The sequence below is a fragment of the Tinamus guttatus genome, unplaced genomic scaffold, assembly GCF_059628265.1.
Source record: "Tinamus guttatus ecotype Peru unplaced genomic scaffold, ASM5962826v1 Tinamus_guttatus_pri_ptg000093l, whole genome shotgun sequence".
Classification (NCBI taxonomy): Eukaryota; Metazoa; Chordata; class Aves; order Tinamiformes; family Tinamidae; genus Tinamus; species Tinamus guttatus.
The window spans coordinates 428,233-452,848 of record NW_028288627.1 but is presented as its reverse complement, the minus strand read 5'-3'; the positions used below and the strand labels follow the sequence as shown (position 1 = coordinate 452,848).

Sequence of the window (24,616 nt, the reverse complement as noted above, 5' to 3'; positions counted from 1 at the left end):
GCATCTTTGGCTTTGTACCTTGCCAGACCTTTATAACCGCAGCAAGCTGGATCCTTTTGGTGTGCTGCTGCTTGCTGAAGAAGGCAAGGCTGGAGAGACTGCTCTATCTCCTTCTGCAAAGTAAGATGGGGAAGGTCTAATTGTGCAAAAACACATGGGCAATGATGAGATAGTCACGCGAGGTGCCCTGGGAAACTACAGCAAAGCAGAACAGTGGAGCTGACCAGCTGCTTGGCATGCACAAATAATAATAATTAATATAAAAGAAAACAGAGCCCAACCAATGGCTTCAGAGGGAAAGGAGTAATAAAATGAGCACTGCTCTGTTATCTGAAGGCTGACCAGTGGGGTTTAAAATCCCGTCTTAATAATGTATTCAGAAGCAAGGAAGATCAGACTGGGAATCCAAATGTTTAGTATTAAAACCAAAACAAACAGGCAAAAAGACGAGGCAAATAATCATTTCTTACAAAATTTCCTCTCTTTGTATGAAAATTATATTAAGGCCTTTTTTTTTAATGTTGGTGAGACAAATATGTAATTTAATGTAATTTCAGTGGAATTCTACATGGCCAGCCCTGATATATTAAGGTTATATTTGTAGAGAGCTTTTCAAACATGAATAGATAGTGAAGAGAAAACACCTTACACTGCCTGACTGGGTGTCAGCACAATTTGCCCTGGCAAATTTTCTGCAGTCTTCTTGAGTGTAAAGTAGTGATACTAGCTACCTGCCTGAGTAGTGTATATAATAACTGGCTATAAGCATATTGCTAATCAAACTATGCCTGAAAGTAACTCGATGAACTCCATCATAATAGATTATCTGTCTTCTAAGCCTGTATCTGTCTTTTATTGACCTTAATATTTACAGTGAATATGAAGGATACCTTCTAGCCTTTTTGCATGTGGTTAATAATCCATATTGATGCCTCTTAGCCTAGGCATTTAGCATTTTTATAAAAGCTTGCAATAAAAGGGGGATAAAGGTTCAGTAATTCTTTCAGTAAAGCAGTGCTTCATCTTCTGTGTGATGGAGCTAGTAGCTGGTATGAGGTAGAACCACTCTGTTCACTCAGTCCTTGCTGAGGATGATATTGGCCATTGCAATGGCTATTAAATGCCTGTGCAGCCCAAATCTTTCTCCCATTGCTATTACCATGTGTAAACCCAAGAGATGTGACTCTTAGGACTCAGATATATGATCACATCGTAGCAACTCTGCTTCCATCCCATACATATGCTAACATGGCTAGATTTAAGATGTGCAATTAAGAGCTCAGGGTTCAGTCATGTGCCTTGCAGCTGGAGAAAGCGGTGTTGCATGAGGTCGTGGTAGTGCAAAGCTGGGAGTCAGCAAACTCCTCAGACTTGGGTACTGCTGTGGCCCTATTTACATAGAAACAGACCCAGTTCTCTGACATTTTAGCATGCTTCTTGCCTGGACTGTTATTGCCTCCTTCTTGGCCCTGGCTACTTCTGAGCTTTTCCCTGTGGTGAGGCCCCACTTTGCGGTTGATGGAGAGAGAAGAGCGTTTTAGAGAATTGGATGGCGTACTTAGAAAATGGCCCTCGTCACTTATATTTATGTTATTAATTCACTCTTCTGTGATAATTGACGATTGTACAAAGCCTTTGTCATCTTTTCTGGTTAGAACACTTGAATGTAGTTTGTTTTAAGGTGATTTATGGCAGGGGCACTTTAGAGGTAATTGAGTTTGCTGCAGTAGGTTCTTGAAACTCTAAAGGATATTTTGGGTGGTGGTGGGGAAATGAAGGATACAAAGAGATTGAGATTAAAAGATACGACTCACTTTTCCCCTGCTGCCTGAGATGCAGGCAGAAACATCTGGAGGTTGCCTGCTCATAACACCTGCCTCAACCCCAAAGAGACACATAACCCCTTCCCTGCACACAATATAAAACTTTCTGTCTTTTTTTTTTTCAAATGAGACAGCTTAAAAGGGAAGGAAAATAAGAAGTGTTTGGCTAATGCTTGCTTTCAGTGCACCAAGACTTGTTATCATTATTTCTTTGAGGATGGCTTTTGGTGGCATAGTTACGAGATGGATGGAGGGAGTGGGGCAGTGTGGAAACAGAGGGAGAGGGGCCTGAATTTCTTTGAAGTCTGTTTCAGCCAAGATCCTGCATAGGCAACAGATGTTGCTTTGGTTTAACTGTTGATTTTTAAAAATCTGTTTCACCCTTGTTTGAGGCTGTTGTTAAATTGCTCCTGTTACAGGCGCTGTGGTAACACCTGAATGGCCCTGTTTTAATTTTAGGTACTGTGCAAATCCAGTCAGGAAGAGAAATGGGAGACCATAGAGTCAGACTGTGAGGTACTGAAAAATGAGCTGGGCTAGAACATTCGTCTTAGCTTGTTACTTACACAGATAGAGCTCCTACTTATGGAACTGAGGAGATATTTGAAGCTGTATCTACTGAACCTTTTCTTTTTAGAACTCTGCTGTTGAGGGTCTCCCTGCATTACATCCATCCGCAGGAGTAGGGATGAGATTACCACTATCTTGTAGCTGTGTGTCAGGTTTCCCCTAATTCTGAGGAGTTTAGCTCAAGTCTGGGTGTCTCAGGGAGACAGCGTTGCAGTTGGAGGCACCAACACATCGGCCGCTTGTGATAGTTGATCTGACCCTCATTTTGCTCCCAGCATGAGCAGTCTGCCCTGCCAAAGGCTCCTGCGGTGGCAGGACTCACACTGGCCATACCCAAGGACTGGCTGCACTTCTCATGACACCCCTCTCCCTCCTCTTCCTCTGCAAGGCTGACGGTGGCCCGGCAGGTGATGCAATGGAGTAATCCAGGGAACACAAAAATTGTGCAGTTTTTTTTGTGGCCCTGAGGACTCAAAGGACAAAGAAATAGTCTGGAGTGAAAATTTCTAAGCTGAGGAAATGGATGAAGAAATTAGATTCAAAAGGCCAGAAACTCTGTCTGGGTATTTTGTGATCAATCCATATAAAGGAGGCAGCAGAAAAAAGGAGCAAGTGGAGGTAGAAAACCTCTGGTTTTTTTTCCTCTTTCTCTCTCAGGAATCAAAGTCAGGAAGACTCCACTGGCCAGTAAAGCAGGTTTTTAAAAATCATTGTGTGAATGTCTCACACTTGCAGTAAACACAAGAACCTTAACGATAGCCGTGCCCAGAGTCTGAATTACGGTACTGCTGTTTGTCTTGGTTATTGCAATGTATAACCTGGTGCGGAGGTTTGCTGAAGGCATTGTAAAGTTGGTGCAAAAAGAGCTAGAAAGGTTTTATATGTAAGGGGAGAAGAAAAAGAGAGGGAAAAAAAAAAAACTCCACCAAAAAAAGACTGAATCAGCCTGAGTTATGAAACAGGATGGGGAGGCAGGTGATTGGTGCTGTATTCCCTGCTCATTGGTAGCATTTAAGCCACTAATATTTCTACCAAACTATGGACAGGAGGAGATAATTGCTGTGCAGCAATGAAATGCAAATTGCAATGCATGAAGTAGCCCCAAAATGAAAATGTATGTCAGAGAGGTCTCCTCTCAGCTCTCAGAATTTATTTATAACTACTAAGACAACTTGTTCCTTTTTGGATATGTCCCAATCTGAAATTAGGCTATAGGTTTTGCAGTATTTTGCAGTGGGAAGCCCCAAATTACATGCATTTTTTAAGGATCTGTCTAGACAGAATAACTGATGGCAGAGATGGAAAAGATGTCATTTATTTTTTGCATTGTCTTAGGAAAAGCAGTGCTAAAGGATTTTAAGTGACGTTACTCGCATGTTAGCCTCAAATGGGTGTTTGCTACACAGTGGCGTTTGTGCCCAGGGAATACTGCCCAGTTTCCAGCACCTTCGGTTGTGAGAGCAGTTTCTCATACTTCTATTGTCATCATAGGACAAACAGATCCCCGGCTCAGGCCATGGAAATGTCACCAGGAAAGGAGCTGGGGAAGGCCCTGCCACCCGGCCGAGGGCTCCGCGTGGCTGATGGATTAACCGCGGCACTGAGCAAACCTCCCCGAATCCCTTCCAGCAGAGCAGCTGATGCTGCTGCAGGCCCATGTAGGCTGACGGGCTTTTAACAGAGGGAGATTCCTACAATCCGCCTCTTGTTGAGTCATTGTGCTCCAGCTGCCAGACAAGGGCCGGGGCATTAAGGAGGGAGGTGGAGCCCTGAGCAGACAGGAGGTCCTCCAAGCCCTCCGTGGGGATGAGGCGCGTTTTGCTGGCTTCGCTGGCAGCCAGGCCATTGGGGTGCTGTTAAATCTCTGCCAGAAAATGTGCAAATCTCTGTCTCCTGGAGCATTAGAAATTAAGAACGTCAGGTTAAATCAGCTCTTCTGAAGAGGAAAATCTGCAGAGTAGATGAGCTCAGAAACTTAAAGGCAGGGATTCAAGCTTCTCTTGCTGTTGATTAATCTAATGTGAAATACAAAGAGCAGGGATGGGAGGAAGTTCTGGAGTGGTTTCAGGAATGTCCCTAAATAAAGCCCACTGCAATCGCCTGAAGGTGACACTGAGACAAGCGAGCTGTGTGAGGTCTCAATAAGAAAGGAGAAGTGGCAGCTTTCTGGCCAGCTTCAGCAAAAGCACTGCAGGGAACTGATAATACATAAAAATCAAAGAGCAAGGAAAGACCTTGCAGTACCCAGAGGTTCCTGGCCATCTTAGGGGATAGGGACATGCACCGTTGGGGTGGTTGGTAGCAGTGACAAATTAGGGCACTGTGTTGGGAAATGCAGAGGAGCTTTATGTTTTTTCTTGAAGACAAGTTAACACAATAATATTTAAGAAAATAGAGAAATAGGACTGGAGGTGAGAAAAGGCATGTAGAAATTTTTCTAGTTACTCTATGCAAAGTTTTTTCAATTTGACTGTTTCCCCGGTGATGTGAAAAATGTGAATATGAATCTGGGCTTTCTCTGCTTCCTCCCTGTTGACCTCATCAGAAATACTGAATGCAGGAAAAAAAGGAACAATAAATTGCTTTATGTAATTCTAGACAGGAAAACCCTTCACTTACCCTCAGAGGCAGTCCTTTCCGTCTCTTACCTAGCTGTGCTGGCTCTGGGTTACCTCAATAAGAAATCTTAATTGAGGCAATGTCAGGTCAGGAGAGAATGATAAATCCATTTTCACGGGCTCGCTTTTGTAACCTGCTTCGGTCTTAATAGAACCGCATTGGGCGTCATGTATTCCAAGATTTTCCCCGTCTTCTTTCTAATAAAAAGGTTCTCTCATAATATTTCTCATTCCTGCACAGGCAGCTGTTTTTGTGTAGTTTGCTTTGTGTTTAATAGCTGTGCTGCCCTTGGTGCTGCGCACGGGAGTTTAATGTAGGGCTGCGCGGGGAGAGAGGATCTCCGCCTCAGCCGGGGACGCTGGATAAAGGGTGCGAGAGCAGGAGGATTATCCTCCTGCTTTGTCAGATAGGGAGATGACATGAGGAGACTAATGGGAGAGTTTAAACGGTATTTAGAGATTTAACTGGCTTTGAGCACTCCCCACCTGCTGTTATAACAGGTAGCAAGCTGGAGCGGCGTTCACAATTATGGCTGAGCGTTCTGCACACTTTATATCTGGGGTTGGATTGGGGTCACTTTTAGGCACCCTTGCAGAATAGGAGGCAGATAGTTTAGTTAGCTGAGAGGATGTGAAATGCCCTGCCTTTTGTAGACTGGAGAGCGTTCCTAGGCTGCGTCATCTTCCACTCGGTGAAAAGTCTTTTTCATGTCACTTTAGGCACTTTTCATTCTCCAGAAGAGTCAATATTAATAAATGGCAATTGAGTGAATGGGGGAGCTGTGTTTACCCCGTCGATGCCAGGCAGACAATGACCCTCATCATGCCCAGATGGCACAGCTCTACTCCAGGCTGATAAACATAGCCGGTTCCATTGAACCCGGCCCAAACACACACAGTTACAGTGATAGTGTGGTAATTACAGCGCCTCCAGTGACCATCTGGACACAAAAACCGGTTTTCTATTTGGATAATAAAACCTCTCCTATGTCTCCAATATTAGCCGTGTATAGGGACACTAATTGATTTAATTGAAACGCTGAATGTTGAGCTATGGGTGTTGCCAACCTTGTCAGTCTAGGTACGTGATAGTTTTTAATATCTGTTTGAGCCAAAGCAATTGGGATGTATATGCTCTGCTCTTGAGTTTGCTGAGAAAGGAAAGTTTGTTGGAGGTCCTTGGGGCTGGGACTCGTGCAGTCCTGCTCAGAGATGAGGTGCTGGAGAAGGAGCTGTCTCTTGGAAGCTGTCGCAAGCAATGTCAGCAGATGTTTTTTGCTGAGTATAAGCTAGTGAGGACTGGTGTGGGCAAAGTACTTTAATAAATTGTCCCCTGCCAGGATCTGTGGTCAGCAATCAATTGGGTCAAGTGCAGGACAGAATTTTGCTGCTCTTGGTAGGGCTGGAGTCTATTAGCTGTCTGGTTGATTAAAAAAAAGTTCTCCAGTTGGTAACAGGCTTCACTTGTTCTCCAGACAGGCAAAATGTCCTCCTCTGCTGCGGGCGAGTGTTGCAAAATGCATGATACATGCGCGGAGGCTCCCCAGGGAGGAGTCATTTGGATAGAGATGGAAAACTGCTGGGGTGTTTACCCAAACATCTTGAAGGTGGAGGCTCCTGTCAGCTGGCTCCCACAGGAGACCTCAGAAATAATCTTCCCTGATGTTGGTGCACATGTTAATTGAACTTGACACATGATAATAAAGAAGAGCCTGAAACCAAGAAAGGGTGGAAGGAATATCATTATTCCTGGGACAAGACAAAATTGGAGAAATACTTACGTCCAGCATTTATCCAAGATAACTTGAGATGTTAATCTTTGCTATTTCTGGTGCTAGGAATGGTAGATGCCGAGGAAGATTGATTCACTCTAAATGGGTGAAGATTGTTTTCTTCTTATCTTCAATTCATATTATGGTTTGGTCTTGCCACTAACCCATTTACAGAAATGAAATATTTAGTAAGGGGTCCTCTTCTATTGAAAACTTCCTAGCCAATGCACCTGCATGTGTTATACGGGCAGACTATTTGCCTGAAGGACTGAATTCCCAAATATCATTGGGAAATGGCTTCATGGATGCCAGAACCCTCCCATACGAAGCTTGCAAGCAGAAAGTTGCCCAGTTCCTTGGAGCTGTGTTTTTATGTCCGCGTACCTCATGGCTAATGTGCAATTAGCCTTAATTAGCTTAATTAGTCCAGCAAACTTTTTTTTGTCTTTGGTAGAAGGTCAGCATGTCCTCCCCTTGCTGGATCAGCGTTCTGGCCCGGTGCTCTTGGCAGCGTGAGCAGGACCCTGACGATGCCTGCGCACTCTGCTCTGGCTGGCGCTTGGAGTGGTATCACGTGCTGCCTTGTAGATGCAACCCCCCTCTGCAGCCAGCTCCTGCAAACAGCTGGGGCTTGCCCCCCTTTTTTTGCACTTGGTGCCCAAGGATGCGGTGGGGTGACATAATCTACCATGGTAAACATCCACGGAAGGACCCGCTCTGTAGAGGTGACAGTCACCCCAGGTTTAACGTAGAATAACCTCTTCAGGACAGTGTGGTGATCCTCACTGCAAGGCTTCAGGGAGGACTGAAATCCACCCACCGCAGCTCCTACTGATGTGTGTTTCCTAATTGTAGGCACTCATATTTTTCTTGTAATTACCAGTAAACTGCCTGAATAAGAGCTGAAGTGCTTCTCCCTGACTGGCAGGAGCACAACACCCACTGATGAGTCAGGGGAGGAAGAGCTCCCACTCTGCAGGAGAGGGGTATTTGGGGAAAGGGAGGGGAGAAAAGGAAGAATAGCAGGCAGAGTGTTGTAGAATAAATGACATTTGTTTAAAGACACATTAGAAGATTAATGATGGGAGTTAAAGTATGAAAGCAACAGGGCCTGAGTGTAATATTAATGGAACCATTTTCTTTGCCATCTCCTGCAGGAACTCTTTGGAAGCGTCGGTGGGGAGGAGAGGAAATCACTTTACAGTAATAACTGTTATTTATATAAGAGAACAGCATTGAATGCATCAAAATGTGAGGTTTCAAGGTAATAACTGGACCCTCACAATCATTGTTATCCTTTTAAAAGGCAATTTCTAGGATGGTGGATAGATGAAGGAAATAGTCCCAATCCTGAAACTGATAGTAAACAAGGTTTCTTTTATTATTATTGTCATTAGTCAATTCCCAATCTAGTAAGATTGTGCTAAAAAAAAGAGGAAAACTGGGAGAGATGAGAATGATAACCATCTTTTGTAGCATTTGCTGGGACCATTTGATAGGCTCCTTAATGACTTACAGCTTAGTCTTGGTTCCCTCTGGGGTCAATGTCAAAACTCCCACTGTAGTATCACTGCTTCAGCTGCCATAGAGAGCAGAAGGTAAAATGATGATGTGGGCTACTCTTGGTCACCTTCTCTTTTCTAATGATGCCTGTGTACCAAATCGTGTAACCAAAATCATATGCATTTCCAAGACAGGATTTGCAGGTGATGTTTTGCAGAAACAGCCATATACCACAGGTAGTCACGCAAGTTAGCCCTGTGAAGCCATATAAGACTGCACAGACTGTGCACCACAGGACTTGTCCTGGAAGGTCAGCTCAAGCCAAGAGGCTGTATTTGTCTCTGGGTATATCTAAAATGAACATTTTATGACTGTGCTTCATGAGTAGAAAAACTGTTTGCACAAACCACAAGCCCAGTCTTTTTGCAGGGATCAGGACACGTTCATGAATCATTCATGAGGAAGGGTTGGGGGTAGCAGGGAGGGATGATAATATTCTTCAAGCAGCCAAAACATAACAATAACTTGACCAGCTCTCATTTTTAATAACCTGTGGGTCTGTGAGCAGATCAGATAGATGAGTTTAAGCAAACCCTCGCCTCCCGAACTGGCTTTACAATTCAGAGCAACTAGGTCATTCATCAGTGCTGTATAAAACCTCTCAGATGCTGAGAGAAGTGAGAAGTTAAAAAAGAGGCAGAGGGAGGAGGGAAGGCACTGTCCTGTTTTCCATAATATTAGAATGAGAATTAAACACAAGCCTCAATTCATCCCAGTTCAGAGAGGCACTTAAATAGGAATCAAGCCTCATGGGGTGAATGTTTTTGCCCAGCCTTTTCTAAGGGGCCACAGTTTTCCCCTCTAACTCAAAGAGGGGGCAGTGGGGATGGGGGTCTGGAAGTTCTGGGGTGACATAGTAATTTGTCCTCGTGGAGGTTGGACGGGGCAGTACTCACTCTGGGAGAGGTGGGAAGGAGGATAAAGCGGCCTGTCTCTCCAGGCAAGTTCTGCTAGCTGGGATAATGAAAAAGAATTGAATCAGTGAGGGCAGTTGACACAGTTCCCTGTTGCAAAGAGGTTTGCAGTGTTGTGTTAAGGTGCCTTTTATAGATTTTGAGAATTAGGGAGAATGTGATGCCGGCTGCTGCTATCAACCCTAACTCTTTGTGTGACAGCATCCAAACCAAGCTCCTGATGGACAAGCCTCAACCATCTACCAAAAGAGCAAGCTGGGTGCAGGCCTTCTCAGGGGTAGGGTGCCACTGGCAGATACCCTTTCCTCTGGGAACCCCTCATTGTGTACTCAGGCTTGCAAATGTCAAAATGTTTGTGGCTGGCTTCTGGTCCTGTGTTTGTTAATTAGGATGGTCAAAAGTAGGAGGGCTTAATGATCTGAGCCATGGCTTTAATTAATCAAGATAAATGTTGCTTATTTATAACATAGAATAAAATCCATGGATAACTCTATTGTTTAATTAAGCTTATCACTGTGAACCTGATTCTGTTGTTGCTACACTGATGCAGCTAATTCGGTATCCTCCCTAAGAAGGCTTATAAGAAGCTAGGAGGGATGTAATTCACTCTCCTCGGCCTGTGCTTTAGAAGACAAATATGTCTGGTTCGGGTATTTCTGTCTCCTGACCCAGTGCTGGTGCCAGTTCTGCTCTGATCCCACCAGTCGGTCCTGCACTTTGGTGCTGCTACTTCCCCTGTGCCTGAGGGCTGAACTGCTCAGAACTGTTCAGTGTCTGCAGTACCAGGTCCTTTGCATTTCTTTCTTCTTGTTCACTACATGGTTTTGTGTGTGTGAGAGAGATTTACCCTGTGCAACTGAGTTGTTTTTTAATATTTTCTTGCTTTCTCTTCCCATACCTTTTCCTGTTAGTGTGCATTGTATTTAAAACTCAATTAGGAGTCTGCTAATAGGAGGGATGCAGAGGGAATGAACCCATGTCAGAGTTCAGGGAGAGGAGAATCCCTGTCTTGTTTTCCCATGCAGGAGCTGAAAAAAATGGGGGGAAAGGCAGAGAGGAAAAGGCAGGAAGACATTAAAGTAGCCTATTAAATTACTGAGGGCTGAGTGTCAAAAAATAAATAGAGACTGTGTGGATTGATGAAAATTGGATCTGAAGGGCTTCCACATCTGTGTGGCAGCTCTTTAGCATCTCATTTTGGTATGACTCAGCAGGAAAAGTTGTTTTCTTTCTGACAGTAAAGCAAAGAGAAGAAAACAATCCTGAGATGCGTCAGCAAAGGGCTTGGGTCGCATTGTTTTATAATTGGATCGAACTCCTTCATGTAGTTTAATTAATTCAACTGCATCTTACGTGATATGGGAGAGGTTTTTGTTGCCACCTTTTCCCACGCTGCTTCATCATCTTCCCTTCAGCCTCCCTGTGGTCACCTCCATTCCTTGGAGACCCGTGCAGTCTGGGCACTGCCATCTGGGCAGAGAGGTAATAGCTGTGTTAGCTGAAGGAGAAGCTAGTGCTAAGAAGTGATGTTTCCTGTGGAGTAGGTGCACAGAGAGAAGTTAGTCTAAAGGCCATTTCAGAGTACTTGCTAGGGACAGACGATTACTTAAATTAGATGCTCTAAATTGCCTTCTGTGGGGTTCCTATTCTTTCCATTGACTATCAAGTCTCCAAATTTGGTTTGAATCTCCCATGCATGCTGTGCTCAGCCGCCTAGCATTGACACTGATCTCTGTACAAATACACTTCTCCTGGAGAATTTTCCCTGCAGCTCAAACAGAGCTGCCTTTGAGCTGCCTGGCTCGCTGCTTCTCAGCCCACCATGCACCCAAGCGAGTGCTGCAAGAAGGGGCTGTGCGAGGGGCTGTGGGGCTCAGAGGTGAGCAGTGCTTGTACACAGATGCACCCTCTCTGGGTCTGCCAGCCACTGACTGGGTGGGTTTTATACCTTCCTCTCTTTGATGTAGCGACCCTTCCCTCAAGTGCTTTGTTAATTAACAGTGTTCACGTGGTTTTGCGTTGTACTTGGATGCTGTAGATTGAAGCAAAAAGGTCACGTTTCAGGGACCCTGAATAGAAAGGCTGAAGTGTGAGACAAGGGCTTCCACAGTCTTTTGGCTTGTTGAGTCTCTTAACTTGCCACGTGATCTTGTAAAACATTGGGCAGGCTACTTTAATTCTTTCTGCATCTTTTCCTCATCCATCATAACAGAATGAAAGTCATTCCACCTATCATTTGTCTGTCTCGTGTCTCTAAAGGAACTGTCATATCTGGTATCTACACCTAGCATGGTAGTTCCTTGTTTTGGATGGCTCTTTCAGGGATTTTTAATAGTAGCTATGGTTAATGACTAGTAACAAGAAGAGAACCAATGCAAAATATCTGTGAGCTCTCCACGTTGGTGAAAGCGGAATGCTATTTCCTTAGGCACTGAGACTTTTTTCCTCTTCTCACCTTGACATTGCAGATATATCCAAAGCTATTTGCAATCTTTGTATATGCAATTAATTAGCTGGCTGTGGCAAGCCTGGAGCTTAGGCTTGGCACTTCTGCGCTCCATTGTTTGGTGCGAGCTGTGCATCGTCCGCAATGCGCTGGTTCTTGCCAACCTGGGAAAAAATCAGCAAAGATGCTGTGTAGTGATGCCAAAACCCTAACATCCTTGAAATGAGGAAGCTGCTGAAAGAAGACGAAATTCACCCTAATGGCCAGGCTCCCAGGAAGGGTTAAGAGGAAAACAGAAGTCCTATTCCAAACCTTACTTACGTAAATGGAAATCCATTGGCTTTACAAGTTGTCCTCAGTTCTTCTAATCTGGAAGCATGCTGGAGGTTTGAGAAATGGCTCCATCTGGAAGGGACAAAGTGTCAGATCTGGAAACGCTGCTGCTCTTGCATCACTGACAATCTGTAAATCCTAAAGAATTGTGCAGATTTGTGTATGTGCTGGAACAGCCCGGGCTGACACTGAAATGCAGCCGCTCCATGGGATGGAGCTCTTCTGGGCTGCTGTGATGAGCAGCCTGGACACACAACATGTTTGGGGTGTGTGTGTGACCAGGAAGGCAGAGGGCATCGTCTGGATATTTCTAATGGTTTCCTTTTTGTCTTCTCGATCCTCTGGCAGTCTCTTTTGCTCAGTTGTGGTGATTGCCTCTACTCAAATGCAGAATCCCACAGCTGCATTGAGCATTGGTGTCTCTCAAATCTATGATTATAACTATAAATCCTGACTGACTTATCCCACCCCTCCCTTTCCCCCCCCCCCTTTTTTTTTTCCTTAGAATTTTGCATATTATTTGACTGGACGGGCACTTGGGATTAGTGTGGTTATTTTTCTTATATTTATACTCTCTGCTGACTTAATTAAGTTCTTGCTTGTTCGTGGTCTCGCTGAGCTTGCTGACTCCACCGGGGCTTCCACTGCTCTTCTCCTAAAATCTGCATCTGCTGCTGGTCACCTGAGACCATGGAAATGGGCAGAAAAGCTTCGTCTTGAAACTCTGCTCAACTTCATGTTATTGAAACAACAGACAAGCAGGAAAACAATGTTCCCAAATTCAGTCTCTTGTTAGATGGGTTTAGGTGGAAAGTTCTTCTGGTTTTCTTTTCCAGTCCGTCTTGCTGGAGCCCTGATCATTTATTCCCTGCCTCAAGCTGACCTTACATTTCAGCAAGGTTAAGTCAATCATTTCTCTTTCTCTCTGCTTTTCACTCCTATTTTGGGGAACTCTCTCAACAGATTTTTCTGGGGGTTTTAATAGGACTTATCTAGTTCTAGATCACATTATTTGAATGAACAGATCAGGCATTATCCACAGCTGTTTTTGTACAAGAGAATGGTCCCAAATGGTGTTATCTGGCTTTGGAAATGGCACTTCCACTTCAGACTCCTTTCTTACTCTTTTGTGCTTTTTTGATTCTATATTGATGCTGAGATGGTTCACCAGCTATCTTGCAGCAAGACTGGTTTTCGGGCAGGCAGATGAGCTGTACCAGAAGAGCAGGTTTCATTAGAATCCTTTCTTTTTCCCATGTGCATCAGGCTAGGGAGTGAGAGAATGAGTTGAGACCTGTTGTACAGATAGCTGCTCTCAGGATGGCAGTAAAGAGTGTTTCCTTGCAGACTCGGGGAGGACAGAGAGCACAACTGTCCATCTTCCTGGAAATTCTCCATCTGAGGGAATGTTGTTTTGATTTTGTGTACACAAAGCAATTATTAAAGAAGAGGAAAGAGAAAATGCATTTCAAGCAGCATAAAATAAACAGCCCTGAGCTGTTTTCCATCATCGCTCCTCTTCTCTTTCTCTCCTGAATTGGCTCTCTCTGGATAGCAGAAATGAGAAGGAAGCTCCATTTAAATGCAGATTTTAGGTGTTGGCCAAGAGGGATAAATAGCCCTCTGCTACTCTGATCAAACAAGCATTATCAAGCCTCTTTGTGAAGGGGAGAGTTTATATTATTAAGGATTTTTTTTCCTCTCCATGAGATCCTTTTTCCTCTCCGAGTAATACTGCATTGATGACTTTTTGTTTTATTTTTAAGCAGCACTTCAGAGATTATAATGGAAACACAATCCCACCTGTTTCTCCACTGGAGCTGTACTTGACAGATAATGAGGAAGCTGGCAAATTTCTTAGAATTTACTGTATTGACAGCCTGTAGGGTTGATACCAAATCCAGCCAAGGGAGATTTGCAGAATAAGGCAACTTTGCAGCCCTTTCTGGTCAGCTGCTCCTCACAGATGAACCTGGTTACTGAGGTTCCTGAGCTGGTTGGGGTGAGTGAAGCCAGGATGTGTTTCAGGTGGGACCTGGACCTGATGGCAGTGTAGCCCATAGGAGAGTGGAGTACAAATGCCCAGGAGCAGGAGAGGGCTTGGAGATGAGCCCTGTCACCCTAGGACATCTTCTGCAGCTGGTGTGTCCTAGCCAGACATCTCTATGTGGAGGAATGGTATGTTCTGGGGTGTTTCTTTGGTACAAGAGGTTCTTGGCTTGGAGAAGAAGAGGTCCATTCAGGTGCTGGTATTAGCTCTGCTATGTGCATTCCTAAATCTGGTGGAACTTATATTGCAATTTTTAATTTGAGAGTCTGTTTGCTGTGGGAACATAAAGGATTTGGAGGAATGTGTTTGTAATATAAATTAGAAGAGGTTGTAGGTGTGACCTTACCTCAGATTCATAACTTTTTTACCTTGGAAGAGAGGTTAGGGAAAGTGAAATATCTTCTGTTTGCCCAGTCAATTTGCCCTGTTAAATCTACATGTTCAAGCCACCAGACTGGAGATGGCTGTTGCGTTGTTCAGTATGGCTTTACATTTCAATGTTATGAAAAGTATATGAGGAAAAGTGGGTGTTAATAGTGTTAATAAACTTAATGGGGAAAAGTCAGCTGAACACTGTTTGTTATATACTACATAAAACTCCCAGTAGCATCTGTTCCACGTTATTGTATTAAAAAAGCAACTTTGTTAGATCCTGGTAGCCCCATGGAGGAAGCAGTGCCAGGCAGTGAGGCATGCCATGGTGCCAGGCTCGTTGCGTGCGTGCGTACTGACCCTGGCTGCTCTTTTAGCACTAGTTGAAACCCAGCTGAGGATGGAAAAAATGATGGAATCTCATTGTCCTCCGGTGCATTGAATAGGATGAGTTGCTCTGCCTCAGCTCAGCTCCAGGAAGACAGCTGTCGACACCTCTAAAACCACACAGATGACAGTGTTGCTGTCCCTGGTCAGCAATTCCAGGAACATGGAGGAGGGATGAATTGCTCGGGGAGGAATAACTTTCTTCCTTCTGCGCAGAGGAAGAGGGGAAAAGGCAAAAGACTTTGAAGTATTTACCTTTCACATTGCCATAGCTGTGCTCCGTTTAAGTGGAATTAAAATAAAGCAATCAGCCCTAAAGAGTGAATGGCCACGTTCCTGCCTTGCCTTCCCCATCATGCTTGCCATAGGACATTTCTTAAAAGGAAAAGATGGAGCGAGTTTGCTTCAGAGGGGTGACCGCTGTCATGTCATTTAGTGTTTCTTTGGCTCCCTGTAGTCTGGTGTTTTGCAGGTGGTTTTTTGTTGTTCTTGCTGTCTAATCATTAACTTGGAGTGCTTAATTAGAAATTTGTGCTTTATGGAAATTTGCAATTGAAAAGTCAATTGTTGCTTAAGTTTTGAACAGCTGTAACTTAGCTGTTTTAGAGCAATATCTAAATTGATACAATTGTTTGGTTTATAGCCCCTTGGGTTTGTGCTTTCTCCACTGGTTGTTATGAAAATTTGGGCATATTGAGTTAAAACATAGATTTTTATAAAAGGGACGTTTATCTGTGATGATCAGAATGTCCCATGGGAAAAGATGTTTCCAACCAGCTCTTTAGAAACGCTCGGCATGTGCTAGCCCATGTTGGCTTCACTTGAAGCAGTTTGAGTTGTAGTCCCTGTGAAGTCCTAGTGGTGCTCAATCAGGCATCAGAGAGCCAGTTGTTCCTGACTCCCTCTGAAGGATTTTGCTCATAATTTGTGGAGAAGGTACCCTAAATTGGAGACATTTATTATGATGGGGAGGAGAGAAGTGATTTCTGAGGCTAGTGAAGTTCAAAGATTTGACTGTAAGTTTTCAGGATTAAAGATTTGCTTGATGCATCTTCACATATTTAATAGACAGGAATGGATGAAAGGGAATTTAAATAAAGATTTTAGTTCATACTTAATGATGCTGCTATTAGATGAGCTTTGGCACTGCATCCCAAGACATGAAGTTTTAAAATGAACCTTTTTTTAAAACATTAAATGACCTTTTTCATCCACTAGCTGTAATAAATAAAGATTAGTTCAGCCTCATTACCCAGTCTATTCTGTGGACCGGTTTAATATTTGGCAAAACTAACTAGTCTCCCAAAATGCAAGCAGACCAATTTTGAGTGGGTTCTGCAGGGGCATGGGAAGCTACAATGTAGCTTGATTAGTAGCTGGTTTATGTGAGTGCCACCTCCACCTTGGGACACAAGCCTGTGTCTCCTGTGTCATAGAGTGGGAAAGGGAGAGGGGAAAAAGGCAAGAAAAGAAGGCACCTGAGCGGACCAGCATGTGTAGCCCAGGGTGCATCCGTTTGGCAGGAGCAAGGCAGCTGCACATCTGTGCAGATGTGTGCACACGCTCTCCTCTGCTTCCCGTGCCCAGCCAGTTGTCTGGCACTGATAGTGCCTCCTTATGTGGTGGATAGGTAGATGCTCTGGTCTGATGGTTGCGCGAAGTCCGCTTGAAGAGATTCAAGCTTCCTTTGAGGTCAAATGGTTGGGCAGTTTTGGAAGTGCAGCAGAGAAATGCACACTTCCAGGAGATAGCCAACACGCTTGATTTTTAGCTGCCAGTCGATTTACTTGTTTTATTGTTTTACTCTGTTTCTCCCTGTCTTTAAAAAAATAATAATAATTAAAAACAAGCCTTTCAAAACCATATCTAAAAAGGCACCCAACTGCTGTAATTTTTTCCATATTCCCTCACACACCATCCGACCGAGCCGTGCTAATCCCCATATCACCAACCTATGCGGTGCAGGGTCTGATTCGGAGCCGAGCCAGGACTTGGTTACCCCTGAGCTGTTCCTGTGAGTGGCATCACTCCTGTCAGAATGGTTTTGGGAAAACAAGGTGAGCACTGGTGCCTTTATAATACACAGAACAAAAAAGGATGCTCTTCCTGCTCAGATAAGATTGAATAGCTGCGTGCTGGAATGAGATCTCGTATTAGCAGGGATAAGCCTGCCGGGGTGCAGAAAGTTCTGCCAGCTCATAAGGAAACACCATGATTAATGCCTGACTCCAATTTCTTTCTTGCCTTCTATCAGGAAAACAAAAATAATACCACACGTTCTCTCCCTGCGCCTGGCGCGGATTCGAGTGGGCAGGCCCAGGAGCTGAGTTCAGGAGTCAAGTGCTTTCTGTTTGAAAAATATTTGTCCCTTCCCACCCACCGCAGCCCACCCGCTTCCTGAAATACTCCCACTCCGAAGGCTGCTCCGCTGTGCCGGCGGCGTGCCAGCACCGCAGGGAGCGGGATGGCGGAGGGGTTTTGGGATGCTGTTTGCACACCCCGCTGCCAGCCCATGGCCCAGCTTGGGGCTGCTGCCTAGAGCTCTGCCCCTGTGAGCAGGCAACGCAGCAGTGTACGAGCCTGGTGGTGGGGAAGCAGATGGGGAGGCCACGTGTGGGAGAGATGCAGGGTGCACTAATAAAAATGCCATCGGGAGCAGGCGTACTGACACCGCTGGAAGGGTGCTGGGGATTACGGGGCTCTGCCCCAAGCTGACGGCTCTTGTTTGTGCCCTGCTCCCCGCAGCCGCCGTGCTGGATGACCCGATGGAGTGCAGCAGGGGCGAGAGGCTGTCCATCACCCTGGCGAAGAACCGCATCAACCGCGCGCCCGAGAGAGCGGGCAAGGCCAAGGTGGAGGTGGACATCTTCGAACTGCTGCGGGACAGCGAGTATGAGACGGCTGAAACCAGTAAGTCCTTCTGTGTGCACGCGGCCTCCGCGAGCTCCTCGGGGCCTCCAGTCCATGCATGCTCTTTTTTGTACACCTGGGAATACGTAGGCTAAAACCACCACTTTTGGTCCAAGCTAGCAGTGTAGCATCCTGCAGTGAGCCAGGGCTGCGGGCATATCCTGATCCCACAGGAGACTTTGTCACTCTTTGATCCAGTGACTTGGCTTGAGCACCTTCTTCCAAGGTGCATGTCCATAAAACGAGGTCAGGCTGGAGGAGATGTTGATGATGCCCTGGGCAGAGCTTCACGGGCTGCAGGTGAGAGACGCCGTGGGCGAGTTCAGGGTGGTTATATTACTTTATGCACTAACTGGAATTTTCAAGTCGTGTTCAAAATGGTATGCGTTAAAATGAGCTATTTTTGAAAGAGCCATATACATTCTGTGTCGCTTGAGATGCCTTCGGTACAAACAGATTTCTAGTATAGGTGTTCCTTCAGATGCCCAATATGTCAATCCATGTGCTTATGAATAAGAAAACTTGATTACCAGTGTCTCACAGACCTCTCAGGAGCCATAGTTTCTATGTGTAAGTGGGAAAAATCCTTTGCAATAGGATAATTTTCCTTCAGAATAACATTTAAGACAACCTTTAGAGTTCCAGAGAGGGCTATTAGTTTTTCTTTTTTTTTCTTTTCTTTTTTTTTTTTTTAAAAAAAAAAAAAAGGTAGGCTTGAAAAGTTTTCAGAAATCATTTCAAATAACAGCAGTTTTAGATTAGTTTCTCCGTGGCTTTTGGTTCCAAGCCTGTGTAACCTGCAGAGTGCCATAAATTTGAGGTGGTGCTTATAAACGGGGCTGGGTTTTTTCCTTTTTACATGGCTTTTGCCCCAGTTCTGCACAGTGCTGAGTGCCTGCATGCCCGGCAGGTCGGATGGGCACCCTGGCACTCAGCACCGCTCCGGAGCGGGGCTCAGGTCGCTGCTGCCTTTCCCAAATTAGTGCATGTGCCAGTTATAGCAGCGTTCGATTAACAGCGCACACTCCAGCAAGTACCTGCGTGTCTATTTATAGAGACGTCGCCCGTGAGGTGGTTAAATGAAAATTATCCTGTGCAGCTTCGCAGGGAGCGTTGAAAGCGGCAGCTCTCCCTCCCCCTTTTAGGATCCCTTGCGTCTCCCACTTTTTTTTGCTCTATGTATTAGCCCAGGATTGAGCCCAGGCTGCTTCCTCTTCGGCTGGCACAGCAAGAGGGTAAATCCAGTCCCAGTGGCCTGGTCGCCTGTCCAGAAGGCACAGAGGGAGCCTGTGTGGGTGCCTCCAGGTCCACTCCCACTTTTCCCCTCAATATTATCCCAGATGTCCCGGTAAACCTCCTACGGAGTGAGCAAATTGCCACTTTTGTTTGCTTTACCCTTTTGTTTCTAGCTTTGAAATAAATGGTAGCAGCATTTTTAGTTCTGTTGTTCTTTCCTTTCTCACCAATCTTCTTTATGTTCTTTCTGTTATTTTACCTCCTCTCAGGAAACTGGCCAGATTGCAAAGTGACCCCAGGGTTGTGGTAAAGATCTTGAGATGGATTTCTTTGTTATTGTGCCCAAGTAATGTTGCTCAGAATTATTGCTTTGTGGAAATACAATACTAATTTGTTGAGAAGGAAGTATTTTGCAAGGATGTGTTGATTTCAACAAATGTGGTGTCTTGGGAGAAAATAGAAATGAGTTAAATGAGAAAATAATCTTCCATTTTGAATTTTCACTTGGTGATTTACTTTGTTTTGTCTACTTTGACTTACTGAATATAAAAAGTTAGAATCTGGAGCAAAATGTTTTGATTTTGCTGAAGTGAGATTTCACAGAAGGTTTGGCAATATGCTATTTACCTTTTCTCCAGAGCGAAAGATGTCTTGTAGTATTTCTCATGAGAAGAAAAATCTGGATTTTGTGTGGCTCAGCTATTAATGTCACTGAAGTTATATTTCATTTCTGTTGATAGCAGAGGAGAACCAGATCCTTAACTTAAATTTCAAGCCTATCATAGTTTTCAAATAGCTACCTTGTTGGCTTTAACTCAGCACTGATTCTTGTTATCACACATAATATTAATAAAAGTAGTTTAGATGTTTTAACTTGTGACTGCAAAGCTGTTGTCTGTTTAATGGTGTTCTCAAATTTCACACTGTTTGAATCATTCTTAAGTATCAGAGCTAGTTGAATGATGCAAGGAATGTTGTTCTTGTGTCCCATCGGTGATTTTTCATATACAGTTAATGCTTTCACAGAAGTACTCTTTGTGAGTTAGTTTTTATTTTACTGTTGAGCTATTTTCCTTTTTTTTTTCTTTCTTCTGACTGACTCAGACATGTAACTGTTATGGGTGCATAAAACTCACAATTTCTACAGGCGGTAAAAAATGAGTTGATCTTAATCACAGTCATGCATGATTTGCTATTTCAGCTTTATGTATGCAGGTAGACAAACACTGACTGTTCCTGTAAGCAACATCTGTAAATTACTGTGTTTTGAAATAAGTTTCTGGTGAAAGGATGTGGATAGAGGTGTTTTGCCTTTGTAAGCAAAGTCTGTTTTCTCTGTGTATTTGATGTTTCAACTCCTTTTAGTGAGATCCAAAATGGCTTGTTTAATCATGTCTCTATCTAAAACACCTCGTTCCCTTTGAGATCCAGAAAGGGGGTGGATTTTCCCACTTATCCCCCCCATCTCTGACTTCCTTATGCTTTTGAGTCTAGGAAGATGCTTTCTGTTGCTAATTCAAACATCTCAGGGCAGGTCAGAAGTCAGAGGAGGTTTAATTTTCACTGATTCGTGCCAACATTTCAAAGAGCCTGATCTGTGCATTCAGAGACCGCTGGCTCAAATGGAGTGGGGAACTGTCTCTCCCCAGCACCTTCTGTTCATGCATTGGTCAGTTTTAGTATGAGAGCCCTGACCATTTCCTGTCCTTCAAGATCATCTGATATGTTTTGCAGTCATGGAAATGTTCAGGTAATTGCATACCTTCTCTGCTCATTTATTTTCAATTAGAGACAGGAATGGTTTTTGCATGCTGCTTTAAACCCTTGTGCCAGGTAGCTGCATGCAGCGAGGGAGATGCTGTGGTTCGCGCTGGTTGGGGATGCTCTCCCTGGAGCACCCTCAGCCCTGCTTTGTACAGGTGAAGTTCAGCTGAATGATTGCAGAGCTGAGCAGGGAGCAAGATCCTCGCCTGCACAGTGTACTGCTGGTATGGCTTCCATATGTTGAAATAGGAACAGGGTTACATGGCATGGGGACCGCCAGTACATGTGGCTTTTGGATTAGTTCATGTCGTCTGCAGGATGATGCCACTGAAGTGGCCATACACATTATTGGGGATGATTTTTTGGTTCTGGACTGACATTCCTGCAAGTGCTTGTGAAGGGTGAAACCTCTTCTCCTTGCTGAGGCCAACAGCGTTAGGTAATGTTCTGCAGTAGGAAATGTGTTTGCATTGCAAGAGAAGCTCTGCTACCACGGTCTAAACCTCTGTCTCAGGCATCTCTGCTTCGTTTCCATTCATTCTCCTCATTTCCGCTGGAGGTTTCACCCTTGGAGTGATGAGCGGGTTCTCTTTTCTCTGACAGTTGTTACAACTCTGTTGCTATGACTACTTAACCCACGTTTTGTTCTCAGCTAGCAGAGACAAGAGGAAAGGTGTCTGCCAAACTTCCTCCTGTGTGCACAGCAAATTTTCCCCCAGGACTTTTGCCTCCGTGTCCTGCGGATAAACAAGACCCTGAGCTGCACCTTCCTCCTTGATGCTCAATGCAGGAAACCCAAGGGTTGGCTGCAGCCTGGAGGGACTGAGAAGGGCTGTTGAATTAGAGCGCAGAGTTTTCAAATTGCTGGGCCTCTTGTTTAAAAAGAACTGCTGAAGAGGTGGAAGTGCCTGTAAATTTTTTTAAGCACAGAGGAAAAGCAAGTGCTCGATTCCTTTCAAGAGGCTGCAGAGAAATATTGCTCGAGTGCTGTGGCAGGCTGAGTTGGTGCAGGGTGAGAATGTGGAAGGGAGAAAAACCCCAGAGAAGATGTTTGGATATATCACTGGCACTTTCTGTGAAAAGTGAGGGATGTTAGTATGCCTAGGGATCTGCTGATGCAGAGATCTAGTAGTTAGTGTTTTTTTCAGCCTGATTGTCTGGTAGTTTCACGCAGAGACCGATGGTAGGTATACAGTGTGTTCTTAGCTCTTGCTTATCAAAAAGCCTGCATCACCTTTCCAAGCAGAAAGGTGAAGTCCACAAGTCCAGGCCTTGGGTAGAGATCACTGAGTCTTCCTGACCTCCAAGAGCACCAGTTCTAGGTTTGTAGTGAGGAAAATGGCAGGAGAGCAGCAGTTGTGGAATTGGCCTTGGGTCAGAGGATTTCTGGATTAATTTTGTATGCCTTGCTTGTGCTAAATATACACTTCAAAAACTCCTACCCATGGAGTTATTGAACAAGGCAGTCTGCGTGTGAGAGCAACTGAAATTTCACCATTAATTGTGCTAGCATCCTTCTTATTTCTGTCCTCTTTCTTAGGTAGAGAAGTAAAACCAATTCCCCAGATCCACAAACGAAGTCTTCAGCTTTTGGCTTCACATTTTAGCCACTAGACTACAGAGACTTACTGAGTCCAGGGCCAGAAGTGCTCATCTGATTGGGTTTTTTAGCTTGTCTGCTAATTAAGCCAAAGACCTAAAGTACGGATTGTGGCTGTGTGTATGTGTGGTAACTGTGGCTTCTGTTGTGCAGTTAGGAAGGACCCACGTGTGCGGCCTGGGCAGCTGGTCTGCTGTGCCCAAATAAGCAATGGTCCAAGTGACCCTTGCTGCATCTTGGGATTCGAAGGCTCTCACCTCTGTCTGTGCAGCTTTTCTCAGGCAATCGTCTCTAGAGGAGCGTTTCTGAGCCATTTGGCTGATTGGAGTTGTATCAGGGAGGTGGCACCAGCTGGGGTAGTCCTTGGAGTGCCATTTGGCTAAATTTGTGCTGTGAATTAAAGGAACAAAAAAGATTGCAATTTCAGCCACAAAGCTTGAGGGGAGAGATTTAACTTCTTCATTTTGTCAGGGTCTTTTTATTGTTCTGCTAACCTTGGTGGCATGGAGCCAGAAGATTAAGTACTGCCAGAGAAAAAAAAAGAAGGGAAAGAAAAACAATAATGCAATCCTCATATTACCACTAATCTTGGCAGAGGGTGAGGGGAAAAAAAATCATTTGAGTTTGTTTTCCGTGATATGATGCTTTAAAGCTAGGTCACTGCTGTGTTCAGTATCTTCCATAAACTGTACTTAATGTTGTCCTTGCAGCAAAGCAGATTGGGCTAAGGAGGAATGTTTTACAATTGTGAGAGACTATAGTTCAGAGTCAAAGATAGGGCATTACTGGAGCTCAGGGTTGAGCTCAGGTGGGATTTGGAGGGGAAAGGTAGAGAGGTGACGTATGTAGGCCGAGTGACAAGTTGTGTGACGGAGGAGATGGCACCGAGTGTCCTTTGTGTAAGGCAGGTGCTGTAGACAGCGTTGCCAACTGGAAATTGAGGGTGAAGTTGTCTCATCTAACACGTATCTCCTCTCTCTGGTGCCCACAGTGTGCCAGATCCTTCCCAAAGGGGTGGTAGGCGTCTTAGGACCTTCCTCGAGTCCAGCTTCGAGCTCTATCATCAGCAATATCTGCGGGGAGAAAGAGGTAAGTGGAGACGTCCCGCATTAGGGTAATTCTCTGTTGTCATCTCCGCTCATGGTGGACACCAAAGTCTTCAAACCGTCTTTGGTATTTCCTGGCTGTGACATGACCTTGTGTGCAGCCCCTGTGGAAAGCGGCACCCCCTTTCCTGCCTGCTGCGGCTCCATCTCTGCAAACCCTTTTTATCTGTGTCCGACTGTGTGCCTGATTTAATATTTTATAAGCCTTGAACCATCTTGCACTGATCTAGCTCTGCTCTGGGAAAAAGAAATTGAGTTCTTTTCTCATACTTCATCCTTTTAAATCCAGATAACATCTCTTAGCCATTTAGTGGGCTCTCTGAAGCCTCCGAGCAGGGGGAGTGTCTGGAAGTGAGTGCTGTAAATAGCTTGCATTCACAAATGAGTGCTGTTCTTTGCTCCCTGAGAATCACAAGTGTTAAAGAGATGGAAGAGATCTTTTAGACCTAGTGCTCTCGGCTATAGCAGGATGGGTCTCTTGAGTGTATTTTGTAGTGCTTTCTGCAGTTAAATGTCCCAGACAGGCATTCCATCCCAGGCAAAGACAACTCTGCGGTAACAGATTGCAAGTATGTTTCCCCTGAAATTCATATGCAGTCTGATCTCATCTGTCTCTTCATTTTTTGTTTTCAGAAATGAAAGGTAAATTCTAGTGCACTTCTTAGGTATTTGTTTCTCCAGCTTGATCCCATCTGCCCTCCTAGTGGCGTAAACCTACAGTAACTCCCTGTGATTTATGTCACAGGAGCATCAATTGGTGCCATTGAGTTAAATGTTATACAGCAACACAGGCAGAGACAATGTACTTGCAGACATCCATCACTTAAACAGTATCCACATTTTTTCGACTGAAGCATGGGAGGATGAAGTGGCTGGCCTGAGGTTCACAAGGAGCTGGTGATAAAACTTGGAAATGAACCTGTATCTCCTGAGCTGCTCCAAGGATTGTCCATCCTTTGTTAGCAGTGGCTGTTGCAACTCTCCATCTGCATAATCCGTAGGCTTGTACTGTAGCTCTCCTGTCTGCTTTAGTCGAAGGAATTTGCCTGTTGCTTATAGTCAACTCCCCGCAGCTAACAGAGCTCCGGGTGAGGACTGCTGAGTGAAATCAAGGCAGATAGCAGCTTATTACTCCTTAACTTTCCTGTTACT

At 44.7% G+C, this 24,616-nt stretch overlaps 1 protein-coding gene across 1 annotated transcript in view; it reads left to right on the top strand.

The window, feature by feature from the left end:
• Window positions 1–24,616, top strand: part of GRIK4 (glutamate ionotropic receptor kainate type subunit 4) — a 95,291-nt gene that overhangs the window by 23,091 nt on the left and 47,584 nt on the right. The window contains exons 2-3 of the mRNA XM_010215193.2: window positions 17,594–17,758; window positions 23,350–23,447. Coding sequence (XP_010213495.2) covers window positions 17,594–17,758; window positions 23,350–23,447 — 263 coding nt within the window. The remainder of the gene's footprint in view (window positions 1–17,593; window positions 17,759–23,349; window positions 23,448–24,616) is intronic.